Below are 15109 nucleotides of genomic sequence, written 5' to 3'. Positions count from 1 at the left end.
GAGCAGAGCTGGAGAGACCCTGAGTGGTGTGGAGATGTGGTTAATATAGATGGGAAGGCCAGCTTGCTATTGGCTGCCCCCTTCTGATTGGCTCCTCCAATAAAGGGGAGGAGCCCCTGGTGTCAGGAGTCAGGGAGAGGTCACACCTCTAGACGAGAGGTTACTGCTCCCCTTTGCTAAATTCTATGAGGAATCCTGTCTCCAGACTGGATGTTACTTCTTCCCTACTCAGGGATTGGTCGGGTTTTCCTGCTCAAGAATTGGCCGGTTTCATGCCAGGGGCACAGAATGCTCTGATTTCAGGACCAAACTGCATTTCTTTTTCTGATCCTTTTTCTCTTTTAGGGCCAGGCTCTGGTTCTAGGGGCAAAGTGTGTTTCTTTGGCTCTAGTTTCAGAGTCAGAGTGCTTTTCTCTTCTCTGGGTCCAGGGATAAAGTGTTTCATTCACTGGCTCAGGTCCCAGATCCAGACTATTACTGTCACTGCCTCTGCATTAGAGCCAGGTGCTCAGGGATTATGCCAGGCTATGGATCTGCTGGGGCCCGGATCTCTCACTCAGGAGACCATTCAAATGACCTCGAAGGGAAGACCACTGAACAATACATTTTCCTGCAGTAATCTTTAAAGTTTCCAGGAAGAGGATGGGGCCCCACAGCAACAACTCTACCTCATGGTATGATGTTGTGATGCTAATAGCACTACATTAAGATCAGCTTTGGGTACCAGCTGCTCAAGAAGATTCCAACTTGGTTAGCTGAAATGGCACATCTTGCAACGTTTTGGTCAGAACTTCAAATGATAACTTCAGAAAAACTCTACCAAGTCCTCAGAGACTATTTGCAATTATACCAGACAGTAATCTTGAAACTTTTAGGGCCAGGAGAATTCTTTAACAGGCTCTGGTTCTAAGGGTAAAGTGTGTTTCTTTGGCTCTAGTTTCAGAGTCAGGGTGCTTTTCTCTTCTCTGCGTCCAGGGATAAATTGTTTCTTTTACTGGCTCAGGTCCCAGATCCAGACTATCTCTCACTGGCTCTGCATTCAGAGCCAGAGTGCTCAAGGATTATGCCAAGGCTATGGATCTGCTGGGGCCCGGATCTCTCACTCAGGAGACCATTCAAATGACCTCTAAGGGAAGACCACTGAAAAATACATTTTCCTGCAGTAATCTTTAAAGTTTCCAGGAAGAGGATGGGGCCCCACAGCCACAACTCCACCTGGTTGATATGACGTCATGATGCTGATAGTGTTACTTTAAGAGTACTTTTTGGTATCAGCCGTCCAAGATGATTCCTAGTTGGTTAGCTTAAACTACGCATCTTACAACGCTCTGGCCAGTAGTCTAAATAGGAACCTCCCCAAAACCCTATGGACTACTCAGAGACTATTTGCAATTATACCAGACAGTAATCTTGAAACTTAACTATCATTTCAGTTTCACAGGATCCCATAGAATGAACATCGCTCCCAGGATAGCTGGAAGTGATTCTAGAAGATTATGTATCCTCTCCCAATGAAGTTTTCCTCAGGGTTAGGGAATCTGTTAGGGCTTCTTTATAAGTGGTGTAGGATTGGGGTTTGGGGGGGAAATTATGTAGACTCAGGGATCTCATTTAAAAAAAATAATAATAAAAGAATTGGATGGGATAATAGGTAGATAAGTGTGAACTTACACTATTAATAGTAGTAACAGAGTAAATATTTGTGAGCTATAATTTACAGACAATTTACATTGGTATAGATTCTTGTATATTGACACAAATTCAAATTGTATTTGTTATATTAAATATGCTCCTATTTCTGTTTACAATATCTGATCACCTATGCAACTTATTTTGTCATATTGTGTGCACGCACGTTTCTTACTCTGGTTAAGATATTTGTATATTGGTGCAATTTTAGGATATATACATCATATTGCATTATACATTTCTACCTCTGACCAAGATACTTAAACATTTTTTACATTTTGAGGTATTTGTCCTCATTTCATGCAAGTTGTTTAAAGATTATTTAATATTCTAAGAAGAAGCCTTAGTCTTTAAGCTATACAGGTATTAAGAATTATAGGTCAATAGTCATCGATGTTTGTCATACTTATAGTTAGACTAATCAGGTTCTTTACATACATTGAGATTATATTCTGTATAGATAGTTAATCTTCAACCACTTCACTGAAATGTAAAATATGACATTTAAATAATTTAGGGTTCTGTTGATGTGAGACATGATTGCTCCTGGCAGCACCAATCATGTCCCGAGAGAATGTTGAGCTCTGAAAACACTCCATTTGTAGCTTGTTTTCTTCTTGGCAAAACTGGCCTTTCACAAGGAAATGCCCATGTCTCGACCACTGACAAAATGCACAATGTCCAAACAGGACAAGAAGGCTATAAGGAAAAAGACTGTCAAACCTTGCCAAGATGGGGTAAGACAATATTAAAAAATTTCCTACCTCTAAAAATGGTCTGTCAGTTACTCTAGGCCTTAGCCAAATTTGGTTGCTCCAAAGTTGCAAATGAGACTTTGGGTGATTGCCTCTGTCAATATATGCACTTTTAGAAAGTTGCTTGATTGTGCTTCCCGTTTACTCAAGTAGTTAATTTTCCTTCTCAGGTCTTCTATGGGGTTGAAGACTAGATAGCTGTAGTTACTTGAAGACTATACTGGTGAAGGAGAATTGACAGAAACCCCAACAAGCCGGCCCTCATGTTACAGAATGGTGTCCATGTGAATAACTGCATCCACAGAATGCCTGAGAAAGCTTGGGAAAGAATAGAGTAAAGCATGTTTTCTTGATAGCAGCAATTTCTCGGATCTGCTCTGCTTGCTAGAGGAAAATAAGTGCTCTCATCTAAGAGAGGCTTCCTGACTCAGCTTTAGCTTTGCAGCTCTTTAAGAGGTCCTGCTACGAAACACTTAAATGGTGATGATGAAAAGCTGAAGGCATGCCTTTTGGTTTTCAGCCATAGTAGGAAAAAAGCTGTGCCGTTTTAAAATGCCAGCTTTTTGGGCCATCCTGGCAGGGCAAACTCTGACTTTTTCAAGCAGGCGGTCCCGACTGCTTGACTGTTGTTTCTGGACACACTTTTGTAGCTTGCTTGCTGGCAACGACCATAAAATACCATAGAGTTGTGGCAATAAACATGGCTCTGGCTGGTCCCTCCACCATGAGGCTGGAAAGCTAAGGAATGGTCTGGATCCAGCCGGCAAAGCCATGGCTTTAATCCTCTCCATAAAGATTTGTGTGGTCAGAAAAAGAGAGATATACAGTTAAGAGAGATTCAAAGACAAATGGTTTACAGTGTGTTAAAAATATATGCAGGCTAAAGGTTAAAGTCCAAAACAAAAAAAAAAAGGAAAGAGAGTACTTTGGGTGTGATGGTACACACCTTTAATCCCAACACTTGGGAGGAAGAGGTATTTTGACCTCTGTAACTTCAAGGTGTGGTAGCACACACCTTTAATCCCAATGCCTGGGAGGCAGAGGCAGACAGACCTCTGTGAATTCAAGGTGTGGTGGCAGACACCTTTAATCCCAGCACTGGGGAGGCAGAGGCGAGTGGATCTCTGTGAGTTCAAGGACAGCCTGGTCTACAAAGTTATTCCAGGACAAAGATATACAGAGAACCTCTCGCAAAAAGTCAAAAAATAAAAATAAAAGAAATAGAAGTTTAAGCCACATAAAGATGGAAAATACACAGAGAATGATACTGTATGTTATTATGCTCTCTTTGAATTGTTTGAATGCTGAGGATGGAGCAACAACTGCTAAAAGATATTTGCTTATAAGTGTGGCTGAATTAATCCAAGATAGGTATTATAAAAATACCTTTACTTCAAAATTGAAGTCAAAAGGTATGTTACTTTGGATAAGAGATTTTGCTTTTGTTTCCACAGAAAATGAGAGGCTGTGGATTCATTCTGAGATAAGAAAAATCAGGATTGATCAAGGAAGACCACCTGAGAAATCTCCAGTAGGAGCAGATGGCCCAATATCTGAGTTCTACAACCAGAATAGATTTAAGACAGCTGCCTACGATGATCAAGACTCACAGGATACTCCAGTCAGGACTTGATTATAATTCTAAATTTTCTTAAGATCCCCATTAGATTATCAGTGCTCCCAGCCAGCCGGAAGTAGCCTGAAATACTATGCCACATTCTCAAAAAGTGGACTATGGATATTTTAGTTTGTTCCAAAAAAAAAAAAAAAAAAAAAAGAGAGAGAGAGGGAAGTGGTGTGGGAGAATTGTCTGTATTTAAAACATGTTAATCATGTTTTAAATAAACGCTGAATGGCCAGGCAGGAAGTATAGGTGGATCAACCAGACAGGAAGTAGAGGTGGGGCGATGAGAACACAAGTGTTCTGGGAAGCAGGAAGCTCTCTCCGCAGTCCAGCCCAGACCACCAATGAAGCAAGTTGTAATCTACCCAACTGAGAAAGGTACTGAGCCATGTGGCTAACATAGATAAGAAGAATGGGTTAACATAAGTTATAAGAGGTAATAAGAATCCTGAGCTACTGGGCCAATCAGTTTATAACCTAATGTAGTCTTGTGTGATTTTTCTTTGAGGCTTGCTAGCTGTGGTGTACCGGGCAGGACAGAAACCCCAAGCTGGCCCTTATGTTCCACTAGATAGTCATAGTTACTTTTCTTCTATGACTTAGGAAAGCCTTTCTAATACAAGACTCCTTGTTGTTCTTTTGCGGAACTACAGTTCCCAGCGTTCTCCTGGATATGGACATATTCCCAGAAGCCTTTGTATTCCTCGTTAAAAAGCGAGGGTCCTATGACCTCTCTCTCTCTTCTCTCTTCTCTTCCCCTGCCTTTCCTACCGTGTTCGCACGCCCTTTACCTGCTTGTTACCCCTCCCCAAATTAAAGTGCACCCACGTGGGACTGCCGCGTGTCTGTGTCTTTTCCTCACGTAACGTCTTTACCCTCCAACTTACAGCCAGCCAGAAATTAAGAACAACACTCCTTAGGATAGGATAACTATTAAAACATTTAGTCTATGTTTCTTGCCTGATATTGTTTATGCTGGTTGTAATTCTAATTTTTATACTTGATATTTGTTTTTATTGTATATAGTTTTGTATTATGCTTAGAACTCTTATTTTAGACCAAAGGGGAGGTGCTGTGTAACTCATTCAGCCAGTAGCCTTTAAGATACCAGCTTACTTTGGGCGTGGTCAATTGTAGTATATATACGGATGTAAACACTTGCACAGCCTCTTGGCTGCTGAATTTGGTTTCCTATTCCCCACTCCTTCAGAAGACTGCTGCTCTGTGCCTCTCCCCCTAAATAACCTTTTACTACACTCCATTCTGGGCTATTGTGGGACTATTTTATTATAATCTACAAAGGACACGGTCCCTGATAAGCTGTAGAAAATCACCGTTTAACACACAGTCTTCCAGAGAAAGGTGGGAAAGCTTCGTGGTTAAAAGATTTGCATCTTCAGGAAAGCTAAGAACCAGAAGCTATGAGACAATCTAGTTGTGGTACACTTCTGCTCTGGAAAGGCAAGGAGGATCCCTAAGAATTATGGGAAATGTAGTCCGCGACACTCCAACCCGCAGGCCACTAGTTAATTTCCCGCAGCCTGCGGTTTAAAGGGCCAGCCTACTCTGTAGGGAATTTTGGGAAATGTAGTCCGTAACAGTCCCATCCTCATTACACTAGGATACTTTCCATAGCAAGAGCTTAGAGGGCCGGCATACTCTGTGCGGAATTTTGGGAAATGTAGTCCGGAAATCCTAGGTTCAAAGCTAACTTCCCCTGTACGAGCCTGTGTCGTCCTGGTCCCCTGGGAATTCTGGGAAGTGTGCTCCCGGTAGCCTGCGCGGGAACAATCAGTTCCGGCCCAGGTGTGCGAGGCCGTGGCCCGCGTTCCTCTCAGAAAGGTGAGCCTCCCCCCCCCCCCCTCTGCTGTCCTCTCCCGCGTCTTCCCGATAGTTTTCAGGTTGTCCGGGGCGATAGGCAGCAGGCGTGGATGCTGGGAAGGAAATCCGCCTCAGTAGGGCAGTAGGCGAGTTTGCTGTGAATGAGCCTGCTGGAGCGTGCCGCGCTTGCGTACATTGACTCAGGCCTGGCCGGGCTGTCAGTCACCGGGATGGAGGGTGTCTTGGGCGCCGGGAGCCCCCAGCCGTCTCTCTAGCCACTGTCGGAAATTCACAGTCGTCTCCGTCTGTGCCCCCGTTTTTCCCCCAATATTGGTACCATTCGAAGAGTGAGCTCGTGATTGCTGCAAGGCTCAAGACAGCGGGCGCGCGGTACCAGCTCTTAGCAATTATTTTGCTCTTAGTGCTTTCCAGATTTCGAGGAAGCGCCCCAGTCTCTGGAAGCTCCATGACCCACAGATGGTCTCAGAGCTCCTGCTGTAGGGCCCTTGGCCCCAGCCTGACCACACCTCACCCCTCTTACCATATCCTTAATGCCTGGGTTTTTCTGTTGCTATTTGATGGGATGTTAACGCCATTTTAGAATGTGCAAAGGGTGATGTGTATGAATTCGTGATTACTACCCTACAAACAGGCACTGTTCAGAGTGAGATGAAGATTGGCATGTGGGCTGTTAAGATCAGTGCCAGCAAGAATAGTCTCATCAATAGCCAACGCGAGGTAGGTGTTAGATATGCACAACCCCAATAAAACTCATTGGGTCACCATGTTGGACTTATTCGGCAATTATTGGTTCTCTATCTGGAACGAGTAGACGTTTATTTGGTCATGTCTCCCCATGAGTATTGTCACACAATTATTGGGATTACTAACAGGAGTATGGCTGAGGGGTTACTTATAGGAGCAGAAATGACTCAAAGGCAGCTGCATCACCAAAGCCCCCTCCAGCATGGTGACAGCTCACAAAGCTGGAAACCCGGAGCACACTGCAGTCTGCAGGCAGGTCAGCCAGGTGCTTCCGTTGTTCTGAATCTCTGTCAGCTCAGCTGGTCTCTGCCTTTGGGGCTTCTGCGGGTGTGAGCATATTCTAGGCAGCTCAACTTGCTGAGATGTCACTAAATATTCCTTACTGCTTATAAATGTCTGGGAAGGGCAAGGTCTAGTGAACCTGGTCAGTGTCTGAGACTTCGTGAAGCTTTGGAGTTGTTCACTTCCTGAATTTCATTGAGTTTCCCAGTATCATGGAATGTTTTGTCTCCCCTTAGAACATCCGCCATCTAAGAGGTTCTCTGCAGGATGGGAAGTCTATCTTGGAAGACTTTGATAAACAACCTGCTTATAATGCTGCCCTTTATTGGGGGATTTTAGGTAGGAGCTCTACCACAGAGCCCGGCCATAACTCTTCATTGGTGGATCCTAGGCAGAGGCTCTACTACTGAGCCCACACCCCAGTCCCTCACTTGTGGATTCTAGGCAGGAGCTCTACCACTAAGCCACACCCCAGCCCCTCACTGGGGGATTCTAGGCAGGAGCTCTACCACTGAGTCACACCCCAGCCCCTCACTGGGGCATTCTAGGCAGGGGCCCTACCACCTAGGCATGCTTAATTCTCTCACTGGGGTTAGAGTGCAAGGTCAGTCCTGTGATGACTCTTCTGGACACTCATGGGGACAGAGAGGTTTACTTTCTTACAGTAGCTGTCCACTGCTGGCGCACAGAATCTCAGCAGCCCTTAACACTGAATGACAACACCCTAACAACCCTCTTGCAGAAGGCAGATTTGAAATGTAGGTTAATAAACTTCATGAGCACACACGTTAGCACCACACACCTTTGAAAGAATGACTTATAGTTATTAGCGAGTGTGTAATGCCAGAAGATCATGTCAGAGGACAGCCTGTGGGAGCTGGTTCTTTCCTTTCATGTGGGTCCTGAGGATTAATCTCAGGTCATCAGGCTTGGCAACAAGCACCCTTTCTGCTGAACCATCACAGCCCAGCACCAACCTCTGAACACAGGAAATTTGTCCTTGATGCTGCTTGCTTGGAGCCAAAAACCCTTTTTGGCCACGTTTCCCAGGATGGGAGTGAACATCTGGGGGATGCCCGGTATGAAGTAAGAACACTTGGGAAGGCTGTCCCTGCCTGCAGCCTAGGGTGGGACATCCTGGGGGTAGCTGGAATGTGACTTGATTTGCAGCATGTGTGTGCCTTCCTCTGGAGGCAAGGGGCACCTGGATCTCACCTGGCCAAGCTCGTATTTTCCCTCTCTCATGGCGTCTATCATCCTGTCCTGTCTTCTCAGGTCTGTACCATTTCCTAGAAAAAAGGAGGAGAAAATGGCCCAATTGCAGGTGAGTTGATTTTCAACTGTGCGGTTTATGCTCTGTCTTAGAGTTTGTGTTGCTCTGAGTGGTACCATGACCCCTGCTTTTATAAAGAAAAACATTCAATTTGTGATGGCTTACAGCTCAGATTATTATGGTGGTAGCATCCAGGCAGCTGTGTTTCTGCAGAAGGAGATGAGAGTTCTACATCTTGATCCACAGGTAACAGGAGACTGTGTGCCATATTGGCCTTAACTTGAGACCTCAGAACTTGCCTCCACAGTGATACACTTCTTCCAATGCCTTCTTCAACAGGGCCACACCCCTAATAATTCTACTCCCTATGGGCCAAGCATTCAAACACATAAGTCTATGAACAGTATAAAAGGGAATAGAAATTTAAAAATTAGTCACATCATTATCTTGCTTACAATGTCCGCATGGCCATTTAAAGCCACATCCCTAGCTCCATTTGCTGTGCTGTAGCGTCGAACTGGCATGTTTTCTACTAACAGTGGTGTGCGTTCTAACTCTTGAGTGGATTGCATTGAGTTGTTCGCCACCCACAAACTCGGAAATCCCTGAGGCTCCCACAGTTTGATGTCTCTTTGTCCTTTTCCCTGTGGAGAGCCTTGGCTCACAAGACTGCTCTGAGGCTGGCCGTGTGGTCCAGGGAGCAACACACACCTGGCATTGGTCGACGTTTGTCCCTGGTACCACCCAGTGATGAAATGAACATGAGCCGCGGTCTGAGAGACCTGTCACTCCTGAGCCTTCTAGAGACTCAAAGCTGTGGTTCTGTATGTACATATATACATGCACACATATGCACGTGCACATAGCATACACATCAGTGCATCTGTATACCTTATCCCGTAGGTGACAGCTGAGAAACTTTATTGTGTTTTTCTTTTGGTTTTCAAATTTATTTTAAGATTTATATATATATTTATTTTGCCTATGAGTGACTTTCCTGTATGTACAGCTGTGAGGCATGTCTTCCCAAAGGAAGAGAAAGAGGGCGTCAGATCCCCTGGAACTGGAGTTATAGATGATTGTGAGCTGCCATGTGGGTGCTGGAAACCAAGCCTCTGTCTGTCCACTGCAAGAGCAACCAGTGCTCTTAACCACAGCACCTCTAGGCTCTTCTATCAGGGTCTGTGATACTCTGGGGCGTGGGGACGGATGGCGAGTTATGTATTGAATATATTGAATGTGAAAGTCCTTAGCAGTGCAGGGCGTGGTCGCTGTCCATCCATCGTCTCATTCACAGGCCTGAAGGACCGAGTGAGCCTGGGCTCCTTCATGCTGCTCCGTGAGGATGGGGGAGCCATGTTCATTCAGGATGCTGTGTGTGCTGGGGCCTTTGTCTTCTAGGTGAAGATAGTCAGCCTTGTTTAGTGTAAAGTCAGAGGACAGTGCAGAGCAGGGCAGAGGAGGCCAGGGCAGAGCTCTCCATCTGTAGCCAACAAGCTGCGCAGAAAGTCCTGTGGAGCAGGTACAGGCTTGAACAGGTCTGCAGTATAAACATCTAAGAATTCTCTATAGAGAGCCAGATAACAAAGCAGTAACGCAAAATGTTTGCAATGTAAAAGGAAGTGAGAACAATCGTGTCTGCACGGTGACATTCTAGAAGAGGAAATAGTGAGAGTGAGCGAGGGACAGTGAGGTGGCTCAGTGGTAAGGGAGCTTGCTGCGAAGGCTGATGGCTGAGTTAGATCTGTGGGAACCACAGATTAGGAAAGAACTGACTCCTCAAAGTTTTTATCTGACCTCCACACATGCACCATGGCATGCATGAGCTCCGTACACACAGACACAGACACACACCACACCACACAGACAAATTAAAAATAACATTTAAAAAAATATTTATTATTTGACAAAAGAATAATTTTTACTAAATTGACTTAATTAGTGAACTTCAGGTCAGTATATACTATTTTATGAAGCAATGTGGAAGGGGCTGGGGAGATGGCTCAGCAGATATGAACACTTGCCACACAATCGCGAGGACCTGAGTTCAATCCTTGGAATCTGTGTAAAACACCAGATGTGGTGGTGCCCAACTATAATCCCGCTATGGAGGACACGGGAGAACCAGCTGGAGGCTGGCAGCCTTGCTAGCCCGGAATACACAGTACTGCAGAAACAGCAAGAGAGATGGCCCTGCTCTGTGTTTCTGCAAGGTTGAAGGACCGGGCCAACTCCTGAAAGTTCTCCAGATACATGTTGTGCCACATGCACAGGTGTGGGCCAAATGCACATGCATTCTCACATTTGTGCATGCACATGAGCCTGTATCCAAACATGTACACAAGCACACACAAATAGGAGGATTTCTTTGTAGCCCTCATGGCGGGTGGGCTCAGCAGACGGAAGGCAGGCAGAGACAGGTACTTCCAGCTAAGAGGCTCTGAGTCCCACAAGGTCTCCCTCCACATCTCAGCCTCACCTCTTCTGTAGTTATAACCCGCATGTGTTTGCTGTCCCAGGAGATGGTGACATTCAGGGATGTGGCTGTGGTCTTCAGCGAGGAGGAGCTGGGGCTGCTGGACGCTGCCCAGAGGAAGCTGTACCGTGATGTGATGCTGGAGACCTTCAGGATGCTGCTCTCAGTGGGTGAGGATGGGGTCTGGGTTTCCCGGATGAGCGACTGGGACCAGCTGCAGGGAGCCTGGGAACTGCTGGAGTTGTTTTCCTGGCTTGGTTGTCTAACTGGAAGCACAGGTTTCTCATGGCTCCGTCCACCTGTCCTTTGAGCTGTGTATGGGAGTCCTGCTTGGTTTTATTAACGACACAAGCTAGAGTCGTCTGGGAAGAGGAGCCTCACTTGAGAAAATGCTTCTGCCAGGTTGGCGTGTGGCCAAGTCTGTGTGGGATTTTTTTGATTGATTATTGCTAAGATTGTGGCCCAGCCCACTGTGGGTGGTGCTTGCTCTACCAAGTGCCTCTGAGCTTTGTAAGGAGCAAGCCAGTAAGTAGCACCCTCCATGGCCTCTGCTCCAGCTCCTGTCTCCAGCCCCTGCCATGAGTCCTGCCTTGCACCATGAAGAGCTTCAAGCTACAAGACGAAATAAAACCTTTCTCCCCCAGTGCCTTTTGTCATAGTGTGTACAGGAAGTAGAGTAGGACAGTGGGGACAGAGGGCCTCTGCATTGGTTTCCATAAAACCATTTACAATGTGCTTCTAGCTAGTTTTCTTTTATAGGCTGTGTGGTAGTCCCTATTTATTAGTCAATTTCACTGGGAGGTATGTTTAAAATATATCTAGTGTGTGTGTGTATGCGCGCGCGCGCACGCACACACCATGTTGACAACAGGTGCCTACAGAGGCCAGAGAGGGCTTCAAATTTCCTACTACTGGAGTTAAGAGGTGGTTGTAAGCTACTCTAGGTGCTGGGAACCAATCTTTGGCTCTCTGGAAGAGTAGCAAATGCTTTTAACCTCTGAGCCATCTTTCCAGCTTGAGAGTTCTTTTCGTCACTTCCTCCCTCCCTCCATTCCTCCCTTTCTTTGGTTTTTATTTCATTGACTCAGTGTCTCATATAACCCAGGCCAGACTCTTCTCAAACTTACTATATAGCTAAGGGTGGCCTTGAAACTGCTCTGCCTGTCTCTACTTCCTACTCTTTTTATCTACTATTTGCAAAAGACATCATCAAACTTTTGGTTTTCTTTCTTTTTTTTTTCTTTTCTTTCCTTTTTTTCTGTCCACTAGCACACCAGCCATTCACACTTGGCCTGATAGCCCAGCTGGAGAATGAAGAGGAGCTCTGCATGGTGGAGGCCCAAGGAGGTGAGATCTCAGGTGGGGATGATGCTGCTGGGCCAGTGGGCGGGAGTGCTTTCTCTGACATGGGCTGGGCATAGCATTTCTCTCCTTAACTCTCCACTGGTCCCCTCTTCACAAATAGTATAATGGCTTTTAAAGTGCTTAGAGCAGGGCCGCTGAGAAGGCTCCTTGAGTAAGGGTGCTAGCCCCAAGCAGAGTTCCTTCCCTAGACCCTTTGTGTTGTCAGGGGGAGTAAGCTGACTCCCTCGGGTTGTTCTCTGACCTCCACAGTCATACCATTGGTGGAGCGAACACATATACACACATACAGAAAGAGAGGCCACACTCACTTATACTCATATTCATGCTTATAAAGACAAAAACATTTTTCCACATTGGGAATATCCGCGTTTCTTTTTACTACTGGATCACCTAACAACCCATGATGAAGCAGAGTGTTGTGCTTATAGTTCACTAGAACTTTTGAATGCTACCACATTTGATACCCAGATTTTGTTGGGAAAACCCAGATCTTTTTGTTGTTTTTTTTTTTTTTGGGTATTGTTTTATTTTATTTTATGTTTTTTATTTATTTATTTTGGTTTGCTTTTTGGAGATAGGGTTTTTCTCTATGTAGCTCTGGGTGTTCTGGAACTCACTCTGTAAAGCAGGCTCGCCTTGAACTCACAGAAATCTGCCTACCTCTGCCACCCTAGTGCTCGGATTAAAGGTTGCTCCACTACTGCCCTGCAGAAAACCCAGATCTTAGGCACCCAGAGAGCCCTGGGTTTGTGTTTTCTTTGTGAGTCAGGTGTTTTGTCAGTCTCCACAGAACCAGTGAGGCCTGTCGGTCTCCTGATATGAACCATGTGTTACACACCAGCGTCTCTCAGTAAGGTGTTCACTTGTGTGTTTGTCTGGATTCTCATCCTTCTAGGAAGCCAGGGTGGACGTGCTGTGGAGAATGATGAAGACATGGAGTTAAGCTCCCTTTGTCCCAGAGAGCTCTCCTCCTGTCAGACCTGGCCACAGGGTACAGGCTTGTTACCCAGGGATCAGGATCCCATGAAAAGATGTCTAAAGAGCAACACTGAGTCTCAGAACCAAGGAGATTCTTCATTCCTGGTGTGCGCAGGGAGGCTGGTTCAGATTTCTGAGGATGGGAACTACGTGTTGCCTCCTGTAGATGATGACTCTGCCTCTCTGAAAAGTCAAGAGTTTCCTTCACTGAGAGCCCAGCAGTCTTGGCAGGAATCACATCTCAGTGGGTCGTGTAATCGCCAATGGAAAGGTCAGCAAATGCCTAGGAATGTTTCTAGTCAGAGTTTATATCTTCAAGCTACTCAAGAAATCCACTCTGAAGAGAAACTATATCCAGGTGTGGAGTGTAGAAAAGATTTTACACATTGCTCAAATTTTAACACTGAGCACAAAGTTCACATGGAAGAGACTGTCTATAACTCTGAGTGTGGTGACCACTTTAGTCTGCCCCCACATTTCCAGGACTATTCAACAGTGTACCCCAGGGAACAACCACATAAATATGCATGCAGTACAAGCTTCGATCAAAAATTGTGTATTCCAAGCCATCAACAACTTGACGTCATTGAGAAACCTACTTATAAAGAGAGTGGGAATGGGTCTAACTGGAGTTCCAGCCCCCAAGATCAGCAGAAACCTAAGCCACACAAATGCAACACCTGTGGGAAATGCTTCAGTGACAGATGGGTTCTTACCATTCACCAGAGAGTCCACACAGGAGAGAAACCATATCAATGTAAGGAGTGTGGGAAGTGCTTCAGCCAGAGTGCCTACCTACACTCTCACCGGAGAGTTCACACTGGAGAGAAACCATACAAGTGTGAGGTGTGTGGCAAGGCCTTTAGTCGGAGTTTCTACCTGCAAGGTCACCAGAGAAGTCATACTGGGGAGAAACCATACAAGTGTGAGGAGTGTGGGAAGAGCTTCAGTCGAAATTCCTACCTACAAGACCACCAGAAACTTCACAGTGGGGAGAAACCATACAAGTGTGAGCAGTGTGGGAAGGGCTTCAATCGGAGTTCAAACCTTCAAAGTCACCGGAGAATTCATACTGGAGACAAACCGTATAAGTGTGAGGAGTGTGGAAAAGGCTTCAGATGGAACTGTAATCTTCAAATTCATCAGCGGGTTCACACAGGAGAAAAACCCTATAAATGTGGAATATGTGGCAAAGGCTTCAGATGGAACTGTAATCTTCAAATTCATGAGCGGGTTCACACAGGAGAAAAACCCTATAAATGTGAAAAATGTGGCAAAGGCTTTAGTATCGCCTCCAGTCTCCTGGTCCACGAGAGAGTCCACATGGGGGAGAAGCCTTACCAGTGTGTTGAGTGTGGAAAAGCCTACAATAGGTATTACAATCTCCAGATACATCACAGAATCCATACTGGGGAGAAGCCATTTAAATGTGAGGTGTGTGGTAAAGGTTTCACCCAGAAGTCAAATCTTCAATCTCATCAGCTTGTCCATACGGGAAGGAAACACTACAAGTGTGACACATGTGGTAAGGGATTCAGCAGGAATTCAGGTCTTCTGATGCATCAAAAAGTCCATAGCAGTGATAGTTTCTATAGGAGGGAAGAGTATAGGAATGGTTCCCCTCCTGAGAACCTATGCAGAGATGAAGGCCTGTCAAATACTGTTCTGTTTTGTTAATGAAAAGTAGTGTTTATACCCAACATGAATGCCAGTGGTTGCTGGGAAACAACACAGAATAGAGATTCATCAAGTGTTTGCCAACATCTCAACAAGCTCTTGGAGAGGATCAAAGAACTTCCTCCAAATGTAAGCAGGAAATAGCAAAAGTTTGATTATATGTGGAAGTTTCATTTCTCACAGCCAGTTGGTCCCTAATATCTGGACCTAGAAGCTGCTTCCCAAAGTACCATGCAGAGGGTTAATATTACTTAAAAATACTCGACTAATAACTCAGGCTTATTATTAACTATCTCTTCCAGTTTAAGTTAACTGATATTCCTTAATTATGCATTGGCATGTGGTGGTCCCTGTTCTCAGTAGGGCATACCCATCTTGCTTTCTCTTCGGTTTGACCTGAGTCT

The 15109-nt window shown here is 45.4% G+C and overlaps 1 protein-coding gene across 1 annotated transcript; it reads left to right on the top strand.

The window, feature by feature from the left end:
- The first annotated feature begins 5827 nt into the window (after positions 1-5827).
- On the top strand, positions 5828-14752 carry LOC142859211 (zinc finger protein 112-like). The gene is given in 6 exon segments (XM_075989559.1): positions 5828-5910; positions 8212-8260; positions 10729-10855; positions 11955-12032; positions 12946-14574; positions 14577-14752. Coding segments are annotated over 5 exon segments (1878 nt in total). The 5' UTR covers positions 5828-5910; positions 8212-8245; the 3' UTR covers positions 14606-14752.
- The last annotated feature ends 357 nt before the right edge of the window (positions 14753-15109 follow it).

This window comes from Microtus pennsylvanicus, chromosome 1, assembly GCF_037038515.1.
Source record: "Microtus pennsylvanicus isolate mMicPen1 chromosome 1, mMicPen1.hap1, whole genome shotgun sequence".
Lineage (NCBI taxonomy): Eukaryota > Metazoa > Chordata > Mammalia > Rodentia > Cricetidae > Microtus > Microtus pennsylvanicus.
Note: the sequence above shows the minus strand (reverse complement) of the source record. Positions and strands in the feature narration are given on the sequence as shown.